The 27943-nt window shown below is 39.9% G+C and overlaps 1 protein-coding gene across 1 annotated transcript in view; it reads left to right on the forward strand.

Annotated features, from left to right (window-relative positions):
* Arnt2 (aryl hydrocarbon receptor nuclear translocator 2) overlaps window positions 1-27943 on the forward strand; it is a 119313-nt gene that overhangs the window by 51194 nt on the left and 40176 nt on the right. Inside the window, exons 5-8 of the mRNA XM_027920595.2 lie at window positions 3680-3782; window positions 7742-7807; window positions 8134-8219; window positions 27212-27288. Coding sequence (XP_027776396.2) covers window positions 3680-3782; window positions 7742-7807; window positions 8134-8219; window positions 27212-27288 — 332 coding nt within the window. The remainder of the gene's footprint in view (window positions 1-3679; window positions 3783-7741; window positions 7808-8133; window positions 8220-27211; window positions 27289-27943) is intronic.

Here is a 27943-nt window from a genome sequence, read left to right on the forward strand (position 1 = left end):
CAAAAATCTATTCTATTTTAGTTTATTCCATTTCATTCTGTTCTTTATTTTTGTTATTTCTCTTACCCATTAGAATGTAATGGGGCTGGGGATGTAGCTCAGTTGGTAGAGTGCTTGCCTGGCATGCCTGAGGCCATGAGTTTAATCCCTAACACCAAAAAAAAAAAAAGAATGTAATTGCTTTTGCCTGTTTCTTTATGCTTGAATCATTACCTAGCAGGTTACAGTAGCTGATCGAATATTTATAATGAATGAGGTGAAATGACAAACAAAGGGAGTGGGCTGCTGAGGGCAGAGGGAGCTTCCAGAAGGCCCGGAGATATGAGAGGAGCAAGTGCATGGGGAGTAATGGGTTGACAGGAGCAGCCTGGGCCTGAGTGGAGCAGTAAAGAGGCATTTGGTGAGAGGGAGGTATAGGGTGAGCAGAGGCCAGCTTTCATAATTTTATATAAGACTGCAGGATAGATTTCACTGGGACTCATCAGTGGAGAACATGAGAGGTTTTCAAGAAAGGGTGATATGACCATTTGTTTTAAGTCTGCCATGTGGATGTTTGTCTCCTGTGTGCAAACCACTTTCATGTAAACTGTCTAACATTTTGCAGAAGAAAACCTCAATGACCAGTGAGTCTGAGTGCCCAAGGTCTCAGAAATGATAGGACCATGATAAGTAGCAATGCAGAGGTCAAATTGAAGGGTGCAAAACCTTGGGAAGGGACATCCACCTTGTTGCAGCCATCCTTCCAGAAAAGCAGTGAGAAGGACAAACCTGAGGCATGATGCAGAGAAAGTAAGTGCATGGGCCAAAGGTGAATGGGAGGTATACTGACAGAATGTTGGTGACAGATCAGATGTTAGAGTGAGTGTTTCATGTTCTTTATATAATAAACATTTGTAGAGCATTTTCTCTGAGCCATCCATAGTAGTCACATTGTAATTCATTTAATGCTCACAACAACCATCTAAGGAAAGTACTATTATTTCTTTCATGCTACAGATGTATCACAGAAATGTTAGGTAATTTGCCCAAAAATCACACAGTAAGTAAGGGAGGCTGGTTATAAATATAGGTAGGTGAGCACTAAAATACATGCTCTTAACTGATAATTTCAAGCTTAAACAACTGAGTAGTAATGGTGCAAGTGACTAAGGTAGAAATTGTGATGAAAGACATCACAATTGGAGATGTGGATTTTAAGTGTCTGTGAGATGCCCAAGACACATAGAAACTTCCAAGAGAGGTCTATCTGTGTTTTTAAAAATAATAATAATAATTGATGATGCTTGTTTAAAATGATAAGTAAGCTGGACGTGTTGGCATCTGTCTGTAATCCAGCAGTTCAGGAGTCTGAGGAAGAAGGATCACAAATTCAAACCAAGTCTCAGCTAACTTAGCAGGGCCCTAAGCAATTCAGTGAGACCTTGTCTCAAATTAAAAAAAGGGCTAGAGATGCTCAGTGATTCAGTACCCCAATCCCTGGTACTAAAAGAGAAAAAAAGGTAAGAAAGACGCTGTTCAAGAGAGTCAGGGTAAAAGTACAGGAACTGTTGCAATAGGGTATTTGCCATTGGGTAAAGAGATCAGACTCGACTATGACTCCAGGAAAGACAAGTGGGGATTCAGGAACAGCGTGGGGTCACTAAGAGGAAACATCAGGGGTAGAGAGAATTCTTGCTAAACTGACTCAACAGAATTCTTGATAAAGTCAGGCTAAGGTGATAAGATATCAAGGGTGGTCAGTAACAAGGGTGAGGGACTTTTGCCAAACTCTGTTAGACAACTTCCTGTTATCGTAACAAAATACCTGAAATAATTAACCTGAGAAAAGGTTTATTTTGACTTGTAGTTTTGGAAGTTATAGTTTAAGAATGCATAGATCCATATTTTGAGCCTCTGGTAGGGGTGCTGGATGACCATATGGGCAGGCAGCACGTGGTAGAGCACACCAGCTCCCCTAGTTATTGAGCCAGGAAGTAGAAGGAAGAGAAAGAGATTGGGCTCCCACAATCCCTGTTGTGGGCATGTTCCTAGTAACCCAAGGACCTCCTACTAGGTTCCACCTCTTAAAGGCTCCACTGCCTCACAATAATGCCATAATGGGGACACATGGACCTTTGGGAAACACTCATCCAAACCATTTCACTGACTTAGCAGAATCTTTCTGAAACCAGCTTCTTTCTATAAGTACAAAGAGGGAAGCCCGAGTGTAAGCCTAGACAGACGGGGGTTCCAAGGAGCAGCCTGACCACAGTTTTGGTCAAAGGAGAGAAGCCTTTGTCTGCTGGAGACGCTCATCTCCCTGTCATTAACATGTACAGGTAGTACAGTCAAGGATTACCAGGGGTTTATGGGAAACAGTGGAAAAGAAAAGGGCTAAGGCTCTGGGAATGCCGACACCATGGCCAGCAAGGGCTGAACTGAGGAAGAGAAACCATCACCTTCAAAGGTGTCCCAAAGAGGGGCAAGTCAAGAAGAGAGACAAGATGGAGAGGAGCTTAAAGGTATTTGTTAAATTTGACAACAGAGAGACCTGTGGCCTAGGCTAGACAGTATCCGTAGGACTGTAGTGAATGAAGGCAGATTGCAGTGAGCTGAGCCTTCGGGAGGAGTGGAGGTGCCAATGGTGACTTGGATGGAATGCTCTAACTGCAGATGGAGAAGGAGGGCAGGAACTTCATGGTCATCATATATTTATGTTTGCTTTTCTCCCTAAAATGAAAGAGATGTGATGATGTTTAGATACTGGAGAAAATACACAATAGGGAATGGAGAAGCTAGAAATAACTGAGTGGAAAGAGGTTGGGAATGGAATAAAACCCCACTGGGGTGTGGAGAATACCCTGAGATACAACACTTTCTCCTCTGAGAGGGGAACAGGTGGGTGATGGAGGCAGGGGAGGTGGAGGGACAGATTGTATGCAGCAGTGAGAGATAAGATACTCAGTGAAGGCAACTAGATTTCGGACTCAAATTTCCATGTTGATGGCAGTGTTATTGCTGATGTTCAGGGTGTGTTTTAGAGAAGTGGGTGAAACTGCCTTTGAAGTATACAGTCAGATTCCAGTGGTGTAGGTCTAACCAACAAAGGAGATGGATGTTTGTTGCTAGAGGTGTAGACGTGGGGTCACCAGTCTCCAGAAGTGACCACCAAAACCTTGGAGTGGATAAAATTGTACAGGGTACTGATGTATGAGAAGAAAAGGTGGTTGAGAGCAAAAGAGCACACAGGGAAAGAACAGAGAGTGCTGTGCAGGAAGGCAAGAGATGGCAACATTTTTGGAAAGGGATCAGTGTGTTAGTTGTGTAGAGCTCAGCAAGGCAGTTGGGAAAGTGCATATTACATTTAGCAAAGAGGAAGTCATTGGTGACCTTGGCAAATGAGCTTCCATGGAGAGATGGAGGAGACAGCCAAACTGGAGTGACTTGAGACTATGGAATCTGACAGCAGAAATGGCGAAGTGTAGATTGTTCTGAAGAAAACAAGGCATTTTAAAGTATGTGGATTTCATCGCTCTGAGTTTCCTGCCAAAGAATGTTGGGAATTCCAAGAAACAAACAATTTGTGCAGCCCCACTTGTCCTCATTGGCAGAGCTTTGGAGAACACTCTTCCCTACCTCTCCTCCTCCATCTCCCAATCTAAGGCTGAGGCTGACGCCAATGTCCTTCTCTTTCTCTTAGGCCGGATCCTGGACCTGAAGACAGGGACAGTCAAGAAGGAAGGGCAGCAGTCATCCATGAGGATGTGCATGGGTTCACGGCGCTCCTTCATCTGCAGAATGAGGTCCGTTTGGGGCAACAGAGGGCTATCACTGTGGTGGTTTTGCTCCTTTCTGATCTACCATTAAAACTCTTGACTAATCACCAGGAACAGTGTCACACACCTGTAATCCCAGCAACTTGGAAGGCTGAGGCAGGAGGATAGTGAGTTCAAAGCCAACCTCAGCAACTTAGCGAGGACTTAAGCAACTTAGTGAGACCCTGTCTCAAAATGAAATATAAAAAGGGCTGGGCATGTGATGCAGTGGTAAATAGCCCTAGGTTCAATCCCCAGTCCCAAAAAGGAAAAAAAAAAAAAAAAAAAAAAGCCCTTGATTAATTCTGCAAAGGTCACACATGTTGATTTGGTTTCCTTCCAATGACTTCATCTTCTCCTCCTGAGCCCAGGAATATACAGACTCCCTGATCTGTGTTGCATCCCTCTTTGTCTGGTTTTTTACTATCTTCTGCCTCTTCTTAGATTCGTGACCCCTCTTGCCTGTATGTTTTAACTTTCTACCCATTCTTCATGATCCTTCTCAAATCCAGCCTCTCCAAGGTTCCATATTTCTCAACATGTGTATTAAAACCATCAACTCCCCAGTATCTCTTATATCTCCTGTGACAATTCATGTTTTATTGATCTCTAATATATCTGTCAAATTGTTGATTGATACTCTATGTTTAAATATCTTAGCTTCATAAATCAGTTATATGTCCTGAAGCCAAAAGCTTTGATTTATACCTCTTTGCGCCTCTTTGACATCTTTCAGAATGTTCTGTACATGCAGTTATCCCTCATGTTCATGGCAGTTGGTTCCAGGACCACTTACCAATACCATAATCCACAGAACTCAAGACCCATATTTCAAATACCATATATAGTATTTGCATTTAATCTGCATGTATCCTCTCATGCATAAGTCATCTCTAGATTACTTATAATTAATGAGTGTGATGCTGATGCCATTCATTCATTCATTCATTCAGCCAACAAATTTATGCAGAGGGACACCCTATGCTGGGGCTTCCCATGGTATGGGAAGCCAGTGTTAACTAAAGCATATGGACCTGCTTAATACTTATTTTCATGGGAATGTACCCAATAGACAAAAGAACCATGTTAGTATATGTGTCAGTGGTGGTAAAAAACACCATCAGCATAATGGAAGAAAAAAGGCAAATTTGGGGAGTGGAAATAGTAGGCCTTGTTGGTCTACCTGTTGTATAGGGTGAGTAGAGACAGGCCTTATTGATCAGGTAACATTTGAGTAGGGACCCAAAGAAAGTGAATGAATAAGACATGGAATATCTGGCAAAGAGGACAACTGATAGAGGGCTAAGCCCGTGCAAACACACTGAAGCTAGATTATTCTTGCGTGTTCAAGGAACACTAAGGAGATTACTATGTCAGAAGTAGGTAATAGGGGAGAGTCATGGTGAGAGATGGCAGATGTTAGGTCATGTTGATCTCAAAAGATTTTAGCTTTGACTCTAAATGAGATGGGAGGTTATTAGAGTTTGAGTATAAGAGTCAAATGTTCTGAATGACATTTTAAAAATTGCTCTGGCTTTGTGTGGAGAATAAGCCTGCAGGGGAAAAGGCTAGAAGCAGAGACTACTGTAATGATTCAGTTGAGAATAGTAATTGTAGTAAGCAGTGCTCAGCTTTGAACATATTTTAAAGATAAAGCCAGGCTGCAGGTAAATTATGAGAATATGAGAGAAGTCTGAAATGTTTACCTGCCAAGTGGAAAAATGGAGCTGTCATTTACTAAGATGGGAGAGACAGTTAGGGGAGCTGGTTTTGGATAGAGGGCAAATGTCAGCCCTTGAAAGATGAAGATGCATGTCAGACAGCTAAATGGAGAAGATGACTAGGCAGTTGGACATGAATTCTGGAATCCAAAGGAGGAGCTGAAGATAATGTGCTTGGGGATTTTTGAGATGCTATTGGAAGCCACAAGAATAAAATGGCATGAGGTCACCTGGAAAGTGTGTGTCGACAGGAGATCAGGGGACTGTTCCTGTGCACTCCTACACCAGGGAGGTAAAGGAGAGCCCACAAAGGAGACTTGGGGCACTGAGGCAGGTTGGGGACAAAAGAGGGCCAAGGAAGTTTCTAGAGAAAGACTGCCAAATTCTGCCAATGAGTTCTAAATAATAGAAGGAGAAACAGCAGGAGCTGGAGATGTAAGCAGGTGAGCAAGGCTGATCTTGGCTGCCTCCTCCAGAGTAGGCACCTACCCAGCCATCCCTGGTACATGATCTCATAAGCAGGCTCTTCCTTAGCACCTCTTCTGACAAGACTGCCTGATTCTACACCCATCCTGGGTTACCCCCCCTCATCCCTGCACAATCTGAGCACCCATCCTCCCCATCAAGCTGCCTGACCCTGGGGATATTCTAGTTCTCAGGTCTGGCACCATGGAGCCCTCACTAATGTCACTCTTATCCAATTCTTTGCTGCTGGAACCAGGACTTGCCACTTGCACATTTGGTGGGTACCATGAAGTTCCATATGATAGATGCTTTAAAAGAATTAAGTAGTTTCTCTATTTTTTGTACTGGGGATTGAATCCAGAGACACTACCACTGAGCTACCTCCCCAACCCTTTTTACTTTTTATTTTCAGATATTGTCTTGCTAAGTTGCCAAGGGTCTTGCCAAGTTGCTGATCTGGCCTCAAACTTGTGATCCTCCTTCCTCAGCTTCCTGAATGACTGGAATTTCAGTCCTGTGCCATCACACACAGCTAGAAATATAAATCTTCAATGCATCATCCAAGCAATGCCCTTCTGAATTAATTGCTTGGAAGTGCCATAGTGTGCCATTTGTCTTAGTAGCCCGTAATGCCATTACCAATGTCCTTTCAACCAGATTCCTACAGTCCCCTGCCTGCCCTGGCATGCCTCTGGGTGCTTTTTGAAGTGCCAGGCTATACTGCCTAGATGGACCTGAGAAGCAGGCTGTATTGCTGTTTTCTGAAAGTATAATTTCTCCTCCAAATAAAACAACTTAATTTCAGCAAGACACAGGGCAAAGTCTACCAGTAAAGGGCAGAGGACCATGCTGGCATCCCTGGGCAGCACTGTCATGGATTGATCCTGCTGTGAAAGCCACATTAATTCTGGCAGCTGTCCAAGGTCTCAGAGTATAATTGGGCTCTCATCTTTGCTATGTTAAAAATTAAGACATCAGGATGTTAATTGCCGTGTGGTTGGGAAGTGGAAGTGCATGTATTGAGTGAGTATGCCAAGCAGTGGTCAGAACCTGGCCACAGTCCAGGCCTTGGATGTTTGATGCCTAGATATTGAGAGGATTATAGAGAAGGGAGGCAGGAAATGACCTACCAGAGTGGGCAGTGTGATGCTTCACATCTCCTGGCTCTCAGTCAGGGACCCATAGAAAGACCTGATGCTACTATACCTGTTGGCCCCTCGCTCTCACCCACCCCTGCCTCAGCAGGCTTCCAGCTGTGTAGTTAGAGCCAAAACATTACAGGGAAGGAGGGAGAGTTTCTGCAGCTGTGATGCTAAAGCCTGAGAAGATGCTACTGTTCATCAACTGGCAACATCTGTTTCCAGTTGCTGTGTCTGCTCAGGGCTAAAGAGACACTGCTACTGTCAACACCCACTTCTCTCATTTTCCTTGAAGCCTCCCGGTTCCACTGCAGTGATCTGGTGGAACTTAGCGTGGCTGTGTTTCTCCAAGAGTCTTTTTACAGGTTTCCAGCTCTGGGCTGGGCCCTGAAACTCTTTCCATGTATATTGCAAAGTGAGTCACACTCTCCTTCCTCTGGTGACAATCAAAAATCCAAAGGCATGCTAGCCTGCTTCTCCACTTTGGAAGGAAATTGGTCACAGGTTTCATCTGAGTAAATATATAAGTGTCAATTGAGGGCCATGTATTTGACAGCAGCATTATATGCTTTAAAAACGTATTTGGGTCTTCACTCATTCTAACACATTTATCAAATCTTAGGTGTGGAAATGCTCCTTTGGACCACCTTCCTCTTAACAGAATAACCACCATGAGGAAAAGATTCAGGTCAGTATCCCTTTCTGATGTATATTTTGAGGTTGTTCTGGCAGATAGCTTCAATACCCTAAGCTGAGGAGTAACCCGGCTTTAAAAGAGGTCTGAGTATAGAGAGGACCAAGAGACAGTGGCTGAAATGTGAAGTGGGAGTTGGTGGAATTCATTTGGAACTGTCATACCACACAGAAGGAGGGAAAAGAGGGTGGTGGGAAGTTGAGATTCAACGTCATAAAGATAGTCAAGGGAACCCAATAGCTTAGATGCCAAAGCAGTCATTGACACCCTTGCCTCACTCACATGTGTTAACAATAATTTCACAAATGTTCTTTCTTTAGGAATGGCCTTGGCCCTGTAAAAGAAGGAGAAGCCCAGTATGCAGTGGTCCACTGCACAGGATACATAAAGGCTTGGCCACCAGCAGGTGAGCTTAGCTGCAAATGCAATCCAAGTGTGTATTCACTACCATTAACATGGTATCCTGAGAGGAACATATTCTTAGAGGCAGAGGCAGGACAATCTTATTCTCCTTTGTAGTTAGAATATAGTGGTCTTTGTCATTGGGAAAAAACTGCTGTCTGAAACAGAGATTTCCAGAAAGAGCTCATTCTACAGAAGTCATCAGAGAGAGCCTTTACAACTCATTTCTAGGTTCTGTCACCCACAGCCTTCTGTAAAGTCAGAGTGGCAAATTGAATTCCAAATCATCAGAAAAGTACAAATCAAAACCCAAGAGTACTCTTACACTCATTAGGATGATTAAAATAAAAGGTAATAACAATTGGTGTGGATGTGGAGCAATTGGACCCTCGTACATTGTTGGTGAGAATGTAAAATGGTGCAGCCACTTGGAAAGAGTCTGACAGTTCCTGAAAATGGTAAACAGAATTACCAGATGATTCGCAGTTTCACTGCTAGATATCAATCCAAAAGAATTGAAGACCTATGTCTTCAAAGAAATGTATACGCGAGTGTTCATAGCAGCAGCAGCATCATAATGTTCAAAACAATGAAAAGATTTGAATGTGTGCTAACAGATAAGTAGATAAATAAAATGTGGTCTATCCTACAATGGAATACAAAACAGCCATGAAAAGCAGTGAAGTACTGATAAAGTTTGTTAACAAACTTTGAAATTATCATGCTAAGTGAAAGTGTCTAGACAAAAAGGCCACATGTTATATGATCTCACTTAAACCAAAATGTCCAAAACAGGCAAATTGATCAAGATAGAAAGTAGATTTAAGGGAGAAAAGACAAGGCATGACTGTGAAACGGCACAGTAGTTTGGGGGGCGGGGGGGAGTACTAGAAGTGTTCTAAAATTAGATAGTAGTGATAGTTTCACAACTTTGTAAATATACTAAAAACTACTGAATTGTACACTTTAAGATGGTAAATTTTTTGGTATATGAATTGTATCTTGATACACTGTATATGGTGGTGGGCTGCTGGGATCAAACCAAGAGTCTTATGCATGTTAAACAAATACTCTACCACTGAACTATACACCCAGCCCAATAATTGTTTTTAAACAAGAGCATATACAAGTCAGACCATGTGTACTGTATACAGTACACTTCAGTGAATGTTTCATTTAGCTTGAGAACAATGTATATTCTGTAGTTGTTGGATGGAGTGTTTTCCTAAATGTCAATTGTATCAAGTTGATTGATAGTGCTGTTAAGGGCAACTATATCCAGATTGATTTTTTTTTTTTTTTTTTTTTTTTTTGCCTACTTGATTTATCAGTTATTGAAAGAAGAGTGTTGAAGTCTCCAATTGTGATAGAGTATTTGCTTATTTCTTCTTGTATTCTATCAGTTTTTGCCTCACATATTTGGATGCTCTGTTTTTTTGGTGCACATATACTAAGGATTATTACGTATTTGGGGGAAATTTTTCCCCTTTTATGTAATGCCCTTCTCCATCACTGTACTTTTCCTTGCTCTCAATTCTACTTTGCCTGAAATCAATATAGTTTCTCCAGCTTTCTTTTGATTAGAGTCAACCTAAGTGTGTTTTTATATTTAAATGGGTTTCTTATAAACAGTATATACTTATATCTAATTTTTTTATCCACTCTCACAATCTGCCTTTTGACTGGTGTATTTATACCATCACATTTAACATGATTATTTATATAGTTTCATTAATAGTTGCCATGTTTCCTGTTCATTACATTTGTTCTTTGTTTCTCCCCCCACCCCCCGCTTTTCCTGCCTTTTCTTGGAGCATTTTGTATTTCATTTTCTTTCCTCTTAACATGTTATATTGCTTTCAAAATGTTTTCATTATTTGTCCCAAGTTTGAAGTACACATTTATAATTAATATGAATCCACATTCAAATAATGTTATGTTTCATGGTAACACAGACACCTACTAACAGAGCACCCTGCCCCTTCTCATCCCTGATGATGTTGCTTTCATCCCCTGCACTTGTCTTTATCATCACACAGGACATTTGTACCATTGCTCCTTTGAACAGAGACCTATTAAATTAGTTAAGAATAATAAAAATGAAAAGTTTTATTTTACTTTCATTTATTCCTCACCAATGTTCTTCTTCCCTTCTTAATATAGACCTGAGCCTCTAACCTACATCATTTCCTTCTTCCTGATGAAATTATTTACTTATCTATTTATCTATCTATTTATTTATTTATGCTGGGAGTTTTAAAATTTATTTGTTCTTTTTCTTATACATGACAGTATAATGTATTTTAACATATAATACATATATGGGGTACAATTTCCCATAATTCTGCTTATACATGATGTACAATTACATTGGTCATATATTCATATATGAACATTTCCCCTCCCTTCCCTTTATTCTCTTTTGTCTAATCCTATGAACTTCTATTCTTCTCTATCCCCTTCTTATGGCGAGTTAGCATCTGCATATCAGAGAACATTCAGCCTTTAGTTTTGGGGGGATTGGCTTATTTCACTTTGCATGATAGTCTCCAGTTTCATCTATTTACTGGAAAATACCATAATTTCATTTCTCTTTATGGCTGAGTAATATTTCATTGTGTATACATACCACATTTTTTTTATCCATTCATCTGTTGAAAGGTACTTAGTTTGGTTCCATAGTTTAGCTATGGGGAATTGAGCTGCTATGAACATTGATATGGCTGTATCATTATGGTATGCTGATGTTAAGTACTTTGCATACCAAGGAATGGGATAATGGGTCAAGTGGTAATTCCATTCCAAGTTTTCTGAAGGATCTCCATACTAGTTTCACCAATTTGCAGTCCCAATAGCAATGTGTGAGTGTACCTTTTTCCCCACATTCTCACCAATATTAATTGTTACTTATGGTCTTGATAATTGCCATTCTGACTGGAGTGAAGTGAAATTTGTATTTCTCTAACTGCTAGAGATGTTGAACATGTTTTCATATATTTGTTGACCAATTGTATTTCTTATTCTGTGAAATGCCTGTTCACTTCCTTTGCCCATTTATTGATTAGGTTATCTGGTTTTTTGTTGTTGTTTTGTTTGGGTTTTTTTTTTTTTTTTGGCGGGGGGGGGGGGGTTGTGTGTGTGCATGTGTGTGTGTTAAGTTTTTTGAATTCTTTATAGGAGATTAATGCTCTAATGTGCAGGTGGCAAAGATTTTCTCCCATTCTGTAGGCTCTCCATATTCTTGATTGTTTCCCTGTTCTATTAAAAAGCTTTTTAGTTTAACCCAGGGGCACTTGACCACTGAGCCACATCCCTACCCCTTTGTTTTTGTTTTTGAAACAGGATTTTGCTAAGTTGCTGAGGGCCTCACTAAAAAAATCTGAGACTGGCTTTGAACTTGCAGTCTTCTAGCCTCAGCCTCCTGAGTCACTGGAATTACAGACATGCACCACAATGCCTGGCTGAACAACTTATTTTAATATTTCTTGCAGAGCAGGTTTACTGTTATAAAATCTCTGGTTTTGTTCTTTGTAGAAAGCTTGCTTTCTTCTTAGAATTTGATGGAAAATTTTACTGGATATAGAATTCTATATTGGCAGTGACTTTCTTTCAATATTTTAAATATTTCACTCCATTCTCTTCTTGTTTACATGGTTGTTTATGAGAAGTCAGCATAATTCTTATTCTTGTTGTTCTCTGATTAGTAGTGTGAGTTGTTGTTTTTTTGTTTTGTTTTGTTTTTTCCTGGCTCTTAAAAGATTTTCTCCCTATATTTGGTTTTCAGCAGTTTCACTATGGTATACCTGAGTATAGAATTCTTTTTATGCTGCTTGGTGTTCTCCAAGCTTCCTGGATATGTGCTTTGGTGTCTCTCATTAATTGGGGAAAATTCTTGGACACTATTTCTTTAAATATTTATTCTGCCTTTTCTCTTTTTAATTTAAGTTTTCGAATTGTGCATGTTATAAACTTGAAATTGTACCACAGGTTTCAGATATTTATTCATTCATTTCTTTCTTTCTTTCTTTCTTTCTTTCTTCCTATTGGTATTTTAGTTTGGGTAGCCTCAAAATGATATATTTTCAGGTTAACTGATTTTATCCCCCCTCGCCCTACCCCCCGGCCATGTTTGGGATACTGATGGGTCTATCAAAGTTATTCTTCATTTTCTCTGTAGAAAATCATCATTATTTCTTATAATCTCCATCTCTGCTTACATTATCCATTTTTTCTTAACATATTGTCTACTTTCCCCACTAGAGTTCTTAATTTACTAATCGTGGTTATTTTAAATTCCCCATCTGGTTTTCAAAAACTGTCACATCCAAGTCTGCTTTTACTCTTTCTTTGTCCCTTCAGACTGTTGTTCCTTGCCTTTTAATGTGACTTCTGATTCTTTGTTACAAGCCAAAATATATCAGGTAATAAGAACTAAGGTAAATGGGCCTTTTGTGTAAGGTTTTATATTAATTTTGCTAAAAGTTGGGCTGTTTATAATGTTGTAAGTGTCAATGCTAGAAGCTATAAATTTTTCTCACAACGTTGTTTTTCTCCCCTACTGCCTTTGGATTTCCTGAAGAGCTCCTTTTTTTTTCCATTTAATCTTTTTTTATCATTGATTTTATTATTTTTTAAATACATGACAACTGTAGAATTCATTACAATACTTATTACACATATAGAGCACATTTTTTCGTATCTCTGTATATAAAGTATGTTCACGTCAATTTATGCCATTATATATGTACTTAAGAGCTCCTTTTTAAATAGAGTCTATGCCTTGCAGCTCCTCATCTGTAATTCACTGTTATATAAGAGCTCTGTTGGTGTGTTCTAATTGTTCTATAATCTAATGATTAAACCTCACTCTTTTAGTGGGTTTGTGTCCCGGGGCCAGGACATTTACAAATATATCCTCCTTTCCCTTCCCCTTAAGTTGGTTAGGAAAGAGATAGTGGCAGGAATTGGGTGGGGACCTTCCCCTGCCATACCAACATTGTTTTAGTCTGTTTTATATTGCTATAACAAATACCACAAACTAGATAATTTATAAAGAAATGAAATTTATTCCTCACAGTTTCAGAGACTGGAAAGCCCAAGTTCAAGGGGCCACAACTGGTGAGGGCATTCTTGGTGCATCATAACCTGAAAGATAACATCACATGGTGAGACCTTGTGCGCTTGAGTTTCTCTTCTTTTGAAGCCACTGCTCCCATTATGGGGGTCCCAACCTTATGAAATAATTTTCTAATTATGTCCTAAAGGCCCCACCTACAAATATAGGAATCATCAATGTAGGAATCTGGGGGTTGTGTTTCCAACGCATGAACTTTTTGAAGACATTTTTAGACCATAGCAACTATAATATTATTATTATTATAATACACAAGATTATTCAGGCTGTTGTTTTCCGAAGACCTCAGCTAGTCTCAAGAACAGGGAGCTCTTAAAAGCCGAGACCTTAGCTTTGTGGATCCACACATGGCCTGGAAACTGCTATAGAACTGATCAGACCCAGGGAGTATGAAGGAATTCTCAGAAGCTGAGGCATTAACCAGCTACAATCAATAATGGCATGAGAGTCTCTGTGTAAGTGGCATGGATGCTCCTGTGTGATGTTCAGGGGACCTGTCAGGTTTTGAAGTACTTGAGACACTAGATTTGTATTAGGAGGTTGCTTGGTGAAAGGAAAATAGGAACAAATGGACGTGGGCCCTTGGAGGTAGATTCCCAGCAGTTTGGTCCTCTCAGCACATGTGATGGACCCTGGCATGGCCGTTGTTAGACAAGACTCTAAGGGCTACAGGGCACAGTGCTCCAAGGAGTGCTTAGTCAGGCATGGTGGGACACATGTAACTACAGGAGACTCCAGAAAAGTATGGCTAGAGTCTGTGGTCAGAAGAGGCCACCGGGAGAAAGCTTATAATAGTGCTGGTCAGTTCTGCCAAATTCTGCTTCTTAGGACAAGGTGACCATCTCATTCTTACTGAAGATTTCTTCATTTGTATTGGTTCATTATTCTCATTATACCAAGCAACTTCCTCTTCCTCTTTCTGACCTCCAGATGCTCTCTTTCTTAACTGCTTTATTTGAGCTCAAGGACTGTGACCTCACATGAGAAAGGCCCTGATCATTGTAAATTCACTGTCAGAGTCCTTGTGGATGAGGGGGAGAAAGGAAGCTGAGGCCAGGACCACAGATGGATGGTCGCATTCCAGAGTCTGCAAAGCTGGTTCAGGATAAGTCTCCCTGAAGTTGCACATGACTGTGACTGTTAGTGATGGCAGTCACATGGGAGTAGGGCTTATATGCCTTAAATTTTCCACAGTGGCCCTTGAAACACTGCCACATGAGAAACGGTTGAAGGAGCCAGCTAGAGGTAGGTGTTTAGGTTGGAGAAAATGAGACATGATTTCTGTCTTCAAGTATTTGAGGGGGTGTCATATGAAAGAGGAATTGATCTCACTTAGGATAGTTCCAGAAGGCACAATTTAGACCAAAAGGGAAAAGTTAGTGGAAGGCAGATTATAACTCAATAGAGACAAATGAGCAAAGGGTACAAACATGATGTTCATAATGTATACACACACACTAAGCATAGGGGAAGATTTTTAACCTTGCTCTTAATAAGAACTGCAAGTTAAAACAATTTGATACTCTCCCCTCTTTCCCATCAAATGACAAAAATTAGAAAAGATAAAATGTTTGTAAGTTTCAGTAAAATGGGCACTTATATGTACACCTAGTAGGACTCTTAGTACAAATCTTCAGCAGAGTAATATGGCAGCAGAAATTAAATGCCTTAAAATATACATTCCTTAAGATGGAAGGATTACACTTCTAGGAATGTATTCTAAGGCATTAGTCAGATCTGTGAATGTATTATGTTTAAGCATTGTCTATAATTGTTAAAACCTCTAATTCCAAGAGGGAGAGTTGGTCAAAAATGACATGGAACATCTGTGTGATAGAATACTTGGCAACTATTAGGAGGCATGCTTCTAAAAGATGTTTAAAAGCAAAGCAAAGTATTTAAAAATATTTAAAAGTAGTTTTTAAAGCCCCAATTTTATTTTTAAAATATAGGTGAATTAATCTATGCATTGAAGACTTACACATAGTATATTAATCACTGTTATTTCTGTAGATTTTTTTTCTTTTTGCTTTTTCATTCATTTCTGCTTTTTCCAAATGTTTACATAACTTTAAAAATCAGATAAAATCGTATTTTTGAGAAATCAATCTGAATTTTCTAAAGGGACATTCCAGACAATTGGATTGAGTGATTTACACTGAATTTAGAAGTTGTGTCTTTTTGTTTGTTTGTTTTGTATTCGGTTTTGTTTTTATCTTTAATTGGTTACATTTCTGTGAAAATAGAAAACAAGACTACCTTCATACACAGTGACTATGGCATGCTTACAAGATACTTAGTAGGCACTACCCTGTTCTGTGACCATTAATACTCTGCTTCTTGACTGAGAACTACATTCCTAGCACATGTAACACAGTTCCATGCTTATTGTTGAGATCCCTCAAGACCCAGGGGCACAATGTGTTCATCTTGCCGTCCTAGAGAATAGCTCAGAACTGTCACATGGTTTATATTCAGGAAGACTGAATGGATGGACAGAAAGAAGAAAGGTATCGAAGGAGAGAGGAATTCTTGCCTAGACAAAAGAAATAGTCAACATGGAAGGATGTTTTATAGAATCCAGAGGTTTTAGAATGCACTTTCCCAGGAATCTTTTAGGATGGGTAGAGACCGTCATCTGACCTAGATGAGGGGGCTGAAATGAAGTCATAGCATTTTCACCCTGCTCTAAGGTCATGGAATTGGAGCATTGGAGCAGTCTACAACTCACTTAATGACTGAATTAAGTGTAAATTTACAGGGCTGCCACATCTTGCTCATGAGCTCAGGCTCCTTAATTATAAACAATGACTTGGTTGGGAAGTTCAAGCAAAAGTCCTGGTAAGGAAGTATGAAGAGTTATGGAAGCCAACCAGACTCACTGTGAATATCTAAAACTGACCTTGAAAAATTTATAAAGGTAAGCATCAGAGGTAGATTTCATGTTGCTAACAGGGGCTAAACAGATTCTTTAACAGCTCATGTTTTCTTAGGTCTGAATGGCTAACTGCATTTGTGGTTCTTCTTCCTGCCTACTGACTCCATGTTAAAAGTAAATGTCACAGTAGATTCTGATATATTCCAGAGACATTTCTGCTACACAGTAGCCTCTCAGCCTCACAGAAGTTCATACTATAGAATTCTTGTTTTAAATACTTGGGTGTGATTAAAGGAAAAGGAGAGTATCAAAGACAATAGTTCCCTTGTCAATTCCTTCAGTTGTTGAGTTTGTGAGAAATTTTCACACACATATCACAATGAATCCCATTTTTATGTAAAACTATCATGCACTGATTTTTTTAAAAAATCATCCATAACAGGTTGCAGTTTACATTTCAGGGGATGTGTTCAGAATCCCAAGGACACTGAAATTCTAAAGGTGTGAATCACCTACACCCCATTGTCACCACCCAGCACATTGCAGTTTCGCAGACATTCAACTTTGACCTGGAGTCATCTATAAAACAGAAGCATTCCTCTCCAGTCACCATCATTGGATCTGCTTGGTCCTTTTTGTAACAGTTATGGAGAATGTCCAATTAACTGGTGTGTGTGTATGCACAGGAGAGCTCAAGGAAAAGAGCCTTACCCAGAGCTGGTGACCTCCCTAGGATCCTCCAGATCTGGAAGGGCTTGTTACTAGCACCTAGTGTGCTTTTCTCACTGGTGACGCTTTACTTTTCTTGTCTTTGCTGCTAGACTTTCAGTAAGCATTGGCTACAGCATGCCAGAGGCCTGAGGTCATGTTGGTGTTTAGCTAGAATCTGCTATGGTCAGGCCAGTGCTGTCACTGTGCCCAACAATTCAGCCCTGCCACGAACTCATCTGTAACAGCCCTGCACTTCTTGCAGCTTGCTCATTGAATACTGTGTTGTTTTTCCACCACTTGAAAATCTCTAAAAGCTACTTCTCTGTATTGAGGCCACCAAGTCACAGCCTAGAACCCTGCTCTCCAGCCCTGAGCCTTTCTGTGGGGTAAACACCAGGTCTCCTGCTCAGGACCTCTCCAGACATCAAAGCCATGATCTTGGCCTGAGATAACAGGGGGGATCCATTTTGTAGGGTCACCAGTCAGGATCTTGATCTGCAAAATACCTGCAGGACAGCATTTTTCAAAATACCTTACAAGATCAAAAGGATTTCATGGCCAATATAGTTGGGGAACTGCCCTCTGTATCCCCCTGCTAGCAATTGTCTTCCAAAGTTTTTTCTTATATTCTCTGAGAATCCTACAGTGATGAAAACTTTTCTTTGTTAAAACTATGTTTCCCAAATGTGTTTTACCAAAATAGCTTTTTTTCACCCTGAAACTTACTAATGTTCCTCAGGGAACCCCTTGGAAGTAAGCTGTGAACAAGTGCCCTGAATTGCTTGCAGCCAGGAAATGGTTGTTTTCTTCCCCCTGTGTTTTGTGAAATGCAAAAATGACTTAATTCACATATGAAGGTGTAAGTCCAGGCAGCCTCTGCCCAGTGTTACTGAAGGGCAGTCCAACTTTCCAAATGTTTGCACAGGGTTAATGCAATCCCTGGTAAGAAATGAAGAAGCATTTATGGTCAGGACTGTGTTTCATCCCAGACAGCAGTTTCCAGTTACATTTCATTTGTGTTGTTTATATTAGTTAGGATTTATTTTGTCCTGACATGAGGGAAGAGTCTATCCAAGAAGAAGATAAAGTAATGTAGGGCAAAATGAGCTTGTGCAGCCAATTAGGGAATCATCAAAACCTGCTAAGATAGCTGGAATTATCCTGTTCATATTAAAAAACCACTTTGATAAGTGTTGCAGCTCCTTCTAGGAAGCGCTCCCTCTGGACGGTGTTCCTCTCGACCCTGGCATCCAGCCTTGGCTGTGTGCCCCACCTGGAAGCAGTGTTCTGTTATAATATTAATCACATGGCATCATAATGCTCTGGGTCTCCATTTCCCACATGAGCTGGTAAACTCCTTGAGAGTAGGAAGCAGCCCTCATCCACTGCTTAATCCCTGGTCTATAGCAGAGTATAAGATGCATACCTGGTGTCTGGACCCACAGAATGTCAGAGCTCAGGAGAACATCAGTATCATCTCAGCCCCTCTGGTCTTACAGAGGGAGAACCTAAAGCCCCACAAAGTTCTGATTCTCAGCTCCACAGCATCCCGGGCCCTTGATCATGGCCCAGACCAGGCAGAACTGAGCCGCCCAGGGAGCCAGCTTGGCCATGCCATAATTCCTGTCCAATGCCAAGTACAACAAGGTCACTTCACTGGGCTAACAAGACCAGGATGATTGACCCTCAGATGTCAGGCACTGTGCTGAACGCTTCTTGTGCGTTTCCTTATAGAATGCCCACAGTAGCACTGTGGAATGGGGGCTGCAGTTATACCCATTTCACAGATTAATAACTGCTGCCTTTATCATTTCCTGAAACTTTTGAGGGTCCGAAGGTTTTTACCATTGGTATCTGGTAGAGTCAGGACTCCTGAGTCGGGACAACTCTAGTGACCCCAGAGTTGGAGCCACACTGTCCTCATAGATGTATCTTCTGTCATAGTTGGTGCCGGCACAGGGACCATTTCCCTTTAAAGGATCCTTTTCTAGAGGCAGTTTTGCCACTGAGTGTGTTCATTGTGAGTCCTCCATAGTGACAGCCTAAGTCTCTGACACCCAGAGAGAATCTTGTCACCATCATTTCTAACATAAAAATTTGTGCCTTCTTCCTGTATAGAGAAGCAACCCACAGAGCTGTGGTGCGGGCCTCTACCAAGTCTCTCCAATAGACACAAACACCTGTTTGCTCCAAGTGCTTAAGCTGCAGGTCACTTTCCACATGGCCCTCGTGGTAGCCAGTATGCTGTGGGGAGACAGGAAGATGCTTTTAGCAACCTAGAGCAGAAAGTCGTTTTATTCTTCTAGCATATATATTTGCCTTTCTGTCATGCATCCCCCCTAACCATTAAGATTCTTACTTGGATGAGCTGATCGCTAAACTAAAACAGATCCTGAGATGTGCTTGTAAGGGAGTAGTCACTAGAATCTTTTTCACAAATGGAATGAATGGTGGTGAAATTGCCAACCAAAGGGGAGCCTTTCAGATTTTTCAAAATGAGTTCAAATATTATCAAGGTTGTACTTTGGCAAGATGAAAGTGGCCATAGGATGGACTGTAGTCATGGAGAGGTGGGCAGGAAAGGAGAGAGAGGGGAGTGAACACTGGGAGTTGTTTGCAATGAGGAAAGACTGTTCAAGGCAGTAAGTCAAGGAAGGATGAAAGGATGCTTGCTTTTTTGCTTCCCTTAGGAAATGGCCCACTATGTTCCCACTGAAATCGCAGGGCTCCTGTTTATGAAGATAACCCAGATTCAGAGTGCTGAGCAGGGGCCAAGGAGGCCTCAGGGCCCACTCCTCTTTTTACTGATGAGAAGACAGAGGCCTAGGGCAGGGCCGTCACTGCGACCTCATTCCATCCCTCTGATGCGCCACTAAACCTCAGTGTGTCTATTGTTACAACCCTGTAGCCAGTGCTCTGTTTACAGTTTTCTATTTATTGGAAATGGAGCTCTACCTTCCAAGTCCAAGTTTAGACAGAAAATCCTCATTTGCAACCTCCCTGCTGGGCCAAAGAAGATGCCTTTTGATTTCATGACTTAGTGGCAGTGTGTTTGGAAAACTCTACATCTCTGGTAGATGTTTGGGTGAACCCTCTGCTATCCTCAGGCATGGTACCCCTCCACCTGCTAATCAGGTGCAAGGCTCTGAAGTCTGAATTTCAGCATGTCATGCCTGTGTTTCTGATATTGTTGGAGAATGAGGGGTAAGGTAGGAAAATTCCCTAAGTATACGAAGTCTGCCTTTTTGTGGACCAAAGTATCATATGCTGGCCTTCTTTTATTTTCAGTCTTTTTTTTTTTTAACTATTAGAAGAACAGCTCCTGCTCATTAATAAAATCTGGAAGCTGTAGAAAACCTTGCAAAATAAAAACTAACCTGTTGACCCACTTTAAAAGTTTTTTGAAGATTATAAAACCAAAACTACAGCCTCACTTCCTACCCTTGTCCTGCCCCCAAGAACCAGTTGACAGCCCCCTAAGGCTTCTCTTTGTAGAGCTTCTTCTATTTTTTTAATGGAACTCATGTAGTCTGTTACTACACAGTCTTATTTCTTTTTAGTTTTTCAGGATATCATTTCCAAACCAGTATCAATAGTTCTACTTCATTCTTTTAAACAATTACATTTTATTCCACCAATCATTCATTCTCCAGCTGGGCAACATGAAAGCTATCTTTAGTTTGGGACTCTTACCAAAGATATTGCAGCTGATGTAGTTGCCACATGAGTCTTTATCCATGAATGTTGGTATTTATGAAAGATAATCTCAAAAGTGGTATAAGGATGACAAATTTAAGGTGTAGTAGCTACCATTAAATTACACCCCCCCCAAAGGAAGATAAGAATGTCTCTTATTCCACTCTCCTATGAACTCATTTTCCTCATTTTGTAAATTGTATTAGTCTGAGTGGAAATGAGGGGAGAAGTTGACATATTTAAATTAAATTTTCTTTACTGGTGAAATCAAGCATTTCTTCTGGGTGCATTCATTGTATTTCCTGTGAATTGCTTATTTATTATCTGCTCATTTTCTTACTCGCCTTCTTATTTCCTTCTATAAAGTCTTTATAACATTATGAATATTAGCATTTCGATTACTATATGTGTTACAAATATTTTCTTCCAACCTGACATTTATCTTTTATTTGTGCTGTTTTGAATCACAGAGAATGTTTTGTCAGCTTAAATAAAAGACTCAGTACATGCTTTTCTCTTTCAGAGTGCTCATTACAAACGCAGAGCTCTCAATTCAAAGATGACCTCAAGGCTTCTCTGAGTATATGGAGCTTTTCAGCCAAAGGGGCTGTTGTGTTTTTTTCTTTTTCAGCTATTTTTTATACTCTGGAAGAATCCTCTGCTCTACCCCCTGCTGGTGGCTGACACTTCCTATTTCTTTGCATTTGCTATTTCTCATTCTTCATAGCTTAGAAAATGGACAACCAGCACAACTTGAAGGGATGATGGATAAAAGGAAGCAAAATAGGCTGAATTATATCAGGATGGGCAACCTGTTCTGAGAGAGCAGTGCCCAGGCTTTAGTGAAAGGCCTGTGGGGCATCTGTTGGGGATGCAGGAAGTCCACGCTCTGCTCAGCTGAGACTGATAAACGATGATTGACAGGTGCATTGGTGCTTTTGCAGGCTTGTATCTTGCAGGAGAGGTGGAACCTCTGCCCTGATTACAGAGGTGCTCAGCGCCTTCAGCTGTAAACATCAATGCAATGCCGTGTTTGACTGCGTCGGACCTATCAGTGCCCAATACTCTCTTTCCCCTTAATGTTGTACAGAGCCATGGGAGCTCTTCCTTATCTCTGCTGATCTCAACAAGACCCAATTCTGATAAATCCTGTTGCATAAAACCTTGACCAGGATCCTATCAGAGACTTCCCAGACAGTTGGTCTATGTGGACTTTGTCACTCTGTACTTTCGTTTTGGGGTTTTTTGTTTTTGTTTGCTTTTGGTTTTGTTTATTTTGTTTTGTGGTACCAGGGATTGGACCCAAGAGTGCTCTACATCTGAACTACATCCCCAGTGCTTTTTATTTTAAAATAGTGTTTCCCTAAGTTGCCCAGGATGGCCTCAGCCTCCCCAGTAGCTGGGATTACAAGCATGTGCCATCTTTCCCAGACTATAGTTTGCATCTCTGTTGTCTCCCCCTGCTTACCAAGAGGGTAGGACCATATTATTTAAACTCCCAAGCACAGAGCTTAGAAAATAGCAGAATCCTAGGGATATTTGGTGTTAAAATTCCTCTTTGCATCTCCCAGTCCCTGAAATGCCTCCCCAAAAGGTCCCCAGATTTACCAATATCACTATTTAAAATTGTTATCTAATCATAAGAATTTGTATAACCTTATATTAAAACACTTAAGTTTTTAAAATGGCAAATGGACTTTAGTTTATGATTCATTTTGATTAACTGATTTGGATTTGCTTCTGTAACTATTTGGAAAATATTCATGATCCATGGCATTGTCTGTCATGGGTTCCAGAAGGATGCTGTGAGTTCATGTCCTTTTTGAATCACACCTGACATGGTAGAGGAAAAGCACTAAACAAAAAATATTCACAGAAGCTCTTAGGAATTGAATTGTGTCCCTCCAAAAATTCCCAACCCCTGGGACTTCAAAGTGTGACGTTATTTGGAAATAGGATATTTGCATCTATAATTGGTCATATTGGAAAATGCTCACATGACCGATGTTCTTATGAAAGGAAATTTGGACACAGACTTGACACAAAGGGAGAACACCTTTTGAAGGTGAAGGCAGAGACAGTGAGATGCAGTGACAAGCCAAAGAACACCAAAAATTACCAGGAAATCACTGTCTGGTGAGGGGTATGGAGCAGATGCTCCCTCAGTGCCCACAGAAGGAACAAACCATGTTGATACTTTGGCCTCAGACTTCTGGCATCCAGAACTGTGAGACAATACATTTATGTTGTTTAAGCCAACTATCTGTGGTACTTTGTTACAACTAGAAAACTAGTACAGAAGGAAGGAGAATTATGGGGAAAGAGGGAAGAAAAAAGAATAAAGAAAAGTAATCAAATGTGGAAAATAGAGATTAAGTGAGCAATGAGAACTGGTTTCACTTTAGAATGCCCTTGATGAAACAGTAAGAATTATGAATTATATTAAATTCTGTAATGGAAAGTATGCATAAGCAACTTTTCTGCATGCCAGATCATGACCAAGGTGTGAAGCAGCACATATGCAGTTGTTTGGCTATGAACTGAGCCAGCTGCCTTTTCCATGAAACAACAATTTTTACTTGAAACAATGACAGAATATCAGCAATCAAACTTGTGTATTTGGCATTTATCTCCTAAAAAAAAAAAGAACAAATAAAATGAGCCTATCAGTTCAGAGGAAACAATTGACAGTATGGTAGAATGCAAGTTTTTATAACGAAAATTCAAATTTTAAAAACATGTTCACCAGTCTTATCTTGATCAACATCTAGAGATGTTTCTGAGGAGATCGATGGTGATATGAACAAGTGGGATTTTTTTTATGTTGTATAATGTAATAAATCAATATTTTCTAAATGACCAGTACATGGTGTATACAATCATGTGGGGGAAGATCCATGAGTTAAGCCAGTCTATTTTATAAAACTGTATGAAAAATTAATTAATATAGTTTTGGAATTTATGTTGCTTTGTCCCCTTTTGCAATTAAGATCTGCCAAGATTTAGGAAAACATCAAAGAAGAATATCCACAATATTCTGAAAAAGTGTCTCCCTTTTCCAACTACTGATCTGTGAGGCTGTTATTTTCTTCACGTACTTCAAATAAAGCAGCCTTTTCTAACACATTGAGGGCAGATTTTAAAATCCTTTTGTCTACTGTTAAGAGAGGCATTAAAGAGATTTGTAAAAATGTTAATCAATAATTGAGAGATAATTTCTTAACTGAGTAAGAGTTATCTGAGTCCATAGACAGTATTTATTTAATAGAGAAACACTGAAGTCATTTCTGCTAAGACCAGAAGCAAGGCAGAAATACTTGCTACCTCTACAATTGCACCACACTGTAACAGCAGTGTTAGTCACACAATTAAATAAGGAAGCTTAGAGGCAAATGAATATGTAAAAAAGAAAGAAAACTGTCCTTTCTTTTCAGATTATCAGAGAATATAGCTGCAAAAGCCCAGTAAATCAATGATAAAGCTAACTGAAGCAATAAAATAATTAAGTGGTGTGGCACAATGTGTTAATATAAAGAAATCAATAATCTGCATATGTGTGAATAAATAGATGATATAATACTGGAGAAAACCCCATTTATAATACCAACAATGAAGATTCAGATACTTAGGAAGAATTTTAATAAATGTAAAAGTATAAGTTTATATGAGAAAAAAATTTTAAATGCTCCTGAAAGACACAAAAGTAGGTTTTAACAAATGAGAAAAACATTCTCTGTGCCCCATTAGGTCAACAACATTATAAAGATGTCAATTCTCCTGAAGTTAATTTACAATTTTAATACAAACCTAATAAAAATACCATCAAGCTGTTTTATGGAGTTAGATAAGTTGACACTGATAATAGTATTCTTGGCTTCAAGAATAGCCAAGCCAGGCTTGGTGGCACACACCTGTAATCCCAGTAGCTCCAGAGGCTGAAGCAGGAGGATGGTGTGTTCAAAGCCAGCTTCAGCAGCAGCGAGGTGCTAAGCAACTCAGTGAGACCCTATCTATAAATAAAACACAAAAATGTGCTTTGGATGTGGCTCAGTGTTTGAGTGCCCCTGAGTTTAATCCCTGGCACAACCCCCCCCCCCCAAAAAAAAGCCAATAAAACACTCAAAAAGAATTACTAAGGAAATGCCATCAGACATTAAATCATAGAGGAAAGGCTTTAATTAACATGGTGTGGCACTGGGCTGGGGGAGCTAAATGATCAACAGAACAGCAGGGAAGGTCCAAAATGAACAAACAAAAGGAAATTCATTAGGTGGTAAAGGTGGCACTTCAGATCACTACATTTTAAACAAATATCAGCAGATCAACTGAAGAGCCCAATTAGAAAAAATTAAAATGAGATTCATATCTCACATCCTATACAAGAATAACTCCAACTGAATTAAGGATCTAAGTGCAAAAAATGAAACCGTGAAAGTGTCAGGGGAAAAACAAAGGTGAGTTTCTCTGTAATCTCTGAGTGGGAAATGGCTAACTGTGGCTCAGACTCCAGACATTAAAAAAAAAAAAAAAAAGCTTAGTAAATCTGACTACATAAAAATCTTAAAAGCTTAGCTCATCCTAAAAGTCAAAAGACAGAGACGTACCTAAACGAACATATTCACAACACCATAAAGGCCTAATAACCCTAATATAGATAGAACTCTCAAAAATTGATAGACCAAATTATGCTATGTACATATATGAATATACAAATGAATTCTGCCTTTATAAATACCTGTAAAACATCCATTTTAAATACAAATAAAAGGAATATCAGTAAAGTAGAAAAAAAGGGAATAGGGGGAGGTTAGAGGGGAAGAAAAGAAGCAGCACTGGGTGCAGAAAATTATATGCCATTCATGTATGATTATGTCAAAATGAGCCCCACTATTATGTAACTGTAATGTTCTGATAAAAACACTTTAAGAAATTGATCGATGACCAAAATCCCAATAGAAAAATGGGAAACACAAGCACATAGTTCAATATAAAGCAAGATATAAAAGTGGTCCTCAAACAAAAAATAATGTTCAAATGCACCTATAATTCGAGAAATGCAAATTAAGACAACATTAAGGTGTCATTATTTCTCATCTGTCACAGAGACAAAAATTAAATAATGTGACAGCTCATTCTGTTGGTCAGAATTACAGAGAAACAGCCCTGTCGTGCCTTGCTGGTGGGAATGCAAATTAATGCTACCCTTCTAGAGGGAAATTTGGCAAAACAAAACTACATCTGTATTCATTTTTGACCCAGTAATCCCACTTCTAGGGATCCACCCTGAAGACACAACTCCAGTGATCAAAAAAAAAAAAATGTATGCACAAGGTTATCCATTGTGGCATTGTTTCTAATCACAAAATATTGGGAACACCTGAATCTTCATACATAGAAGAATGTGATTGAATAAACATGGCATATCAACACACAACCAACCACTGGGAAGTTCTGAAAAAGAATTGAGGAAGAGCCAGCTCTATGAATAAGTGTGGAGGAATTCCAGGACATACTGTTAAATTCAAAAATCAAAGCCCAAAAGAATATGTATTGTACACGCTTCTTCATAGAAGAAGGAAGGAGATATGAGAAAGTAGACATCACTGTGCTCATTTGTACAAAAGAAATACAGCCAGAATAAACCAGAAACTAAAGAGATCAGTGGCCTGCTCTGGGGGATGGAAAGAAGAGGGGGGTATGCAGTGGAAGGAGGCAGAGAGTCACATTTCTCTGGCTCTCAGAACCACAGTGATATTTAACATTCCCTTCAAAGTTGCATGGTGAACTGCTACTGTACTTGTGTCACTATTACACCATGAGCCTCAGGTCTGATCTAGTGTGGAAATATTTAATGCTAAGTGTTAGGCAGTATTAAAGGAACTTTTCTATTTAACACCACTTGCCCAGGAGGTATGAAAATGGAATGCTTTTTCTCTCCAGTGGTTCTAATCAGCTGCAGATGTTCAAGAACCTTGTATTACAAGGGGCCTTGGAGACCAGACCCTTCCTGGACCAAACAGAGGATCCTTTTCTGAAGAGTGAATAATGAAGATTGTTTTAACCAGCTTCTCCCCTTAACACTGGTTTTCTGTGCTTAATCAGCATAAACATCACTAATTTTTCTTCCTAGACCTTAAGGGAAACACTGGCTGTATTCTTTTGCCTTTAGAAACTTCACCTTCAGTAATTTTTATTTGTTTTTGGTTTTTCTTTAATTCTTTGTCAACAGAGGGTTGAAATATTTACATGACCTGGAAGACCCATTTAAGCATCTTAAAATTCCTTAAGTAAATGTTTTAGCCAAATTGTGCAAATATATTTAGATGAACAATCTGCATTTCATCTTCCTTAATATTTTCTGCATCATCCACAGATGGAGATGATAATGGACCATGAAATTATCAAAAGATATCTGGCAGAGAGATGAGCAGGAAACGAGCAAGGGACTATTAGTTCATTAGGTAGTTTCCCAACCCTGAGTGGCCAGCAGCAGATCTTTACTTTTGATTGCATAGGTGAAATCCCCCTTTTCCATTTCCCCTGGGCATGTTGAGGATGCTGGCATTTCTCGTTTCAGGAATGACAATACCTGAAGAAGATGCTGATGTGGGACAAGGCAGTAAATACTGCCTTGTGGCAATTGGGAGACTCCAGGTAAGAAAATAATCAGAGCTGTTTTCATCTCAAAGGAGAGCTTAGTGCAAAGAACAAGAAATTGTGAGCTTGGATACCTGTTCTCCTCTGTACCCAGTGTTTGTTGACTTTTGTGTCTCACTCTGGGACAAGAACAAGGCCAAATCTCGGGGGAAAGAAAGGGACTATGAACTGTAAACAGCAGAGGTCTTGTTGGGTGAGGGTTATATCATCCCATTCCCCTAACAGAGTCTAGATCTGCCTACAGCACATCCCTGATTAACCATTTCAGTGTTTTTCCCGGAGCCAAGTGATGAAGTCCAAACTCCTTATTCCAACCTCATCTCCTTCCCTTTGTCCTCTCTCACCACATCCTATTCCCCTTCTCTGTGAACCCATCATGTGATTTCCCACCTCTATTGGTATTCACAGCCTGTTTCTTCTGCCTGGGATTTCCTTGTTCCCTTTTTTCTTTCAAAAATCTCTTTCTTCCTGGGTACTTCCTATCAATTTATCCTCCAAAACCCAACTAAAATGATTCCCCATCTCCATAGTCAAAATTAATCATTCCCTCCTCCTTCTCTCTAGCACTGGGTTCCCACGTTAGCCATCATCTCTTTGCTGTCCCTTGTGCTACTGTTAGCTGAGTGCAGGATGGCTTTGTTAACCAAGTGTG

This window comes from Marmota flaviventris, chromosome 2 (assembly GCF_047511675.1).
Source record: "Marmota flaviventris isolate mMarFla1 chromosome 2, mMarFla1.hap1, whole genome shotgun sequence".
Classification (NCBI taxonomy): Eukaryota; Metazoa; Chordata; class Mammalia; order Rodentia; family Sciuridae; genus Marmota; species Marmota flaviventris.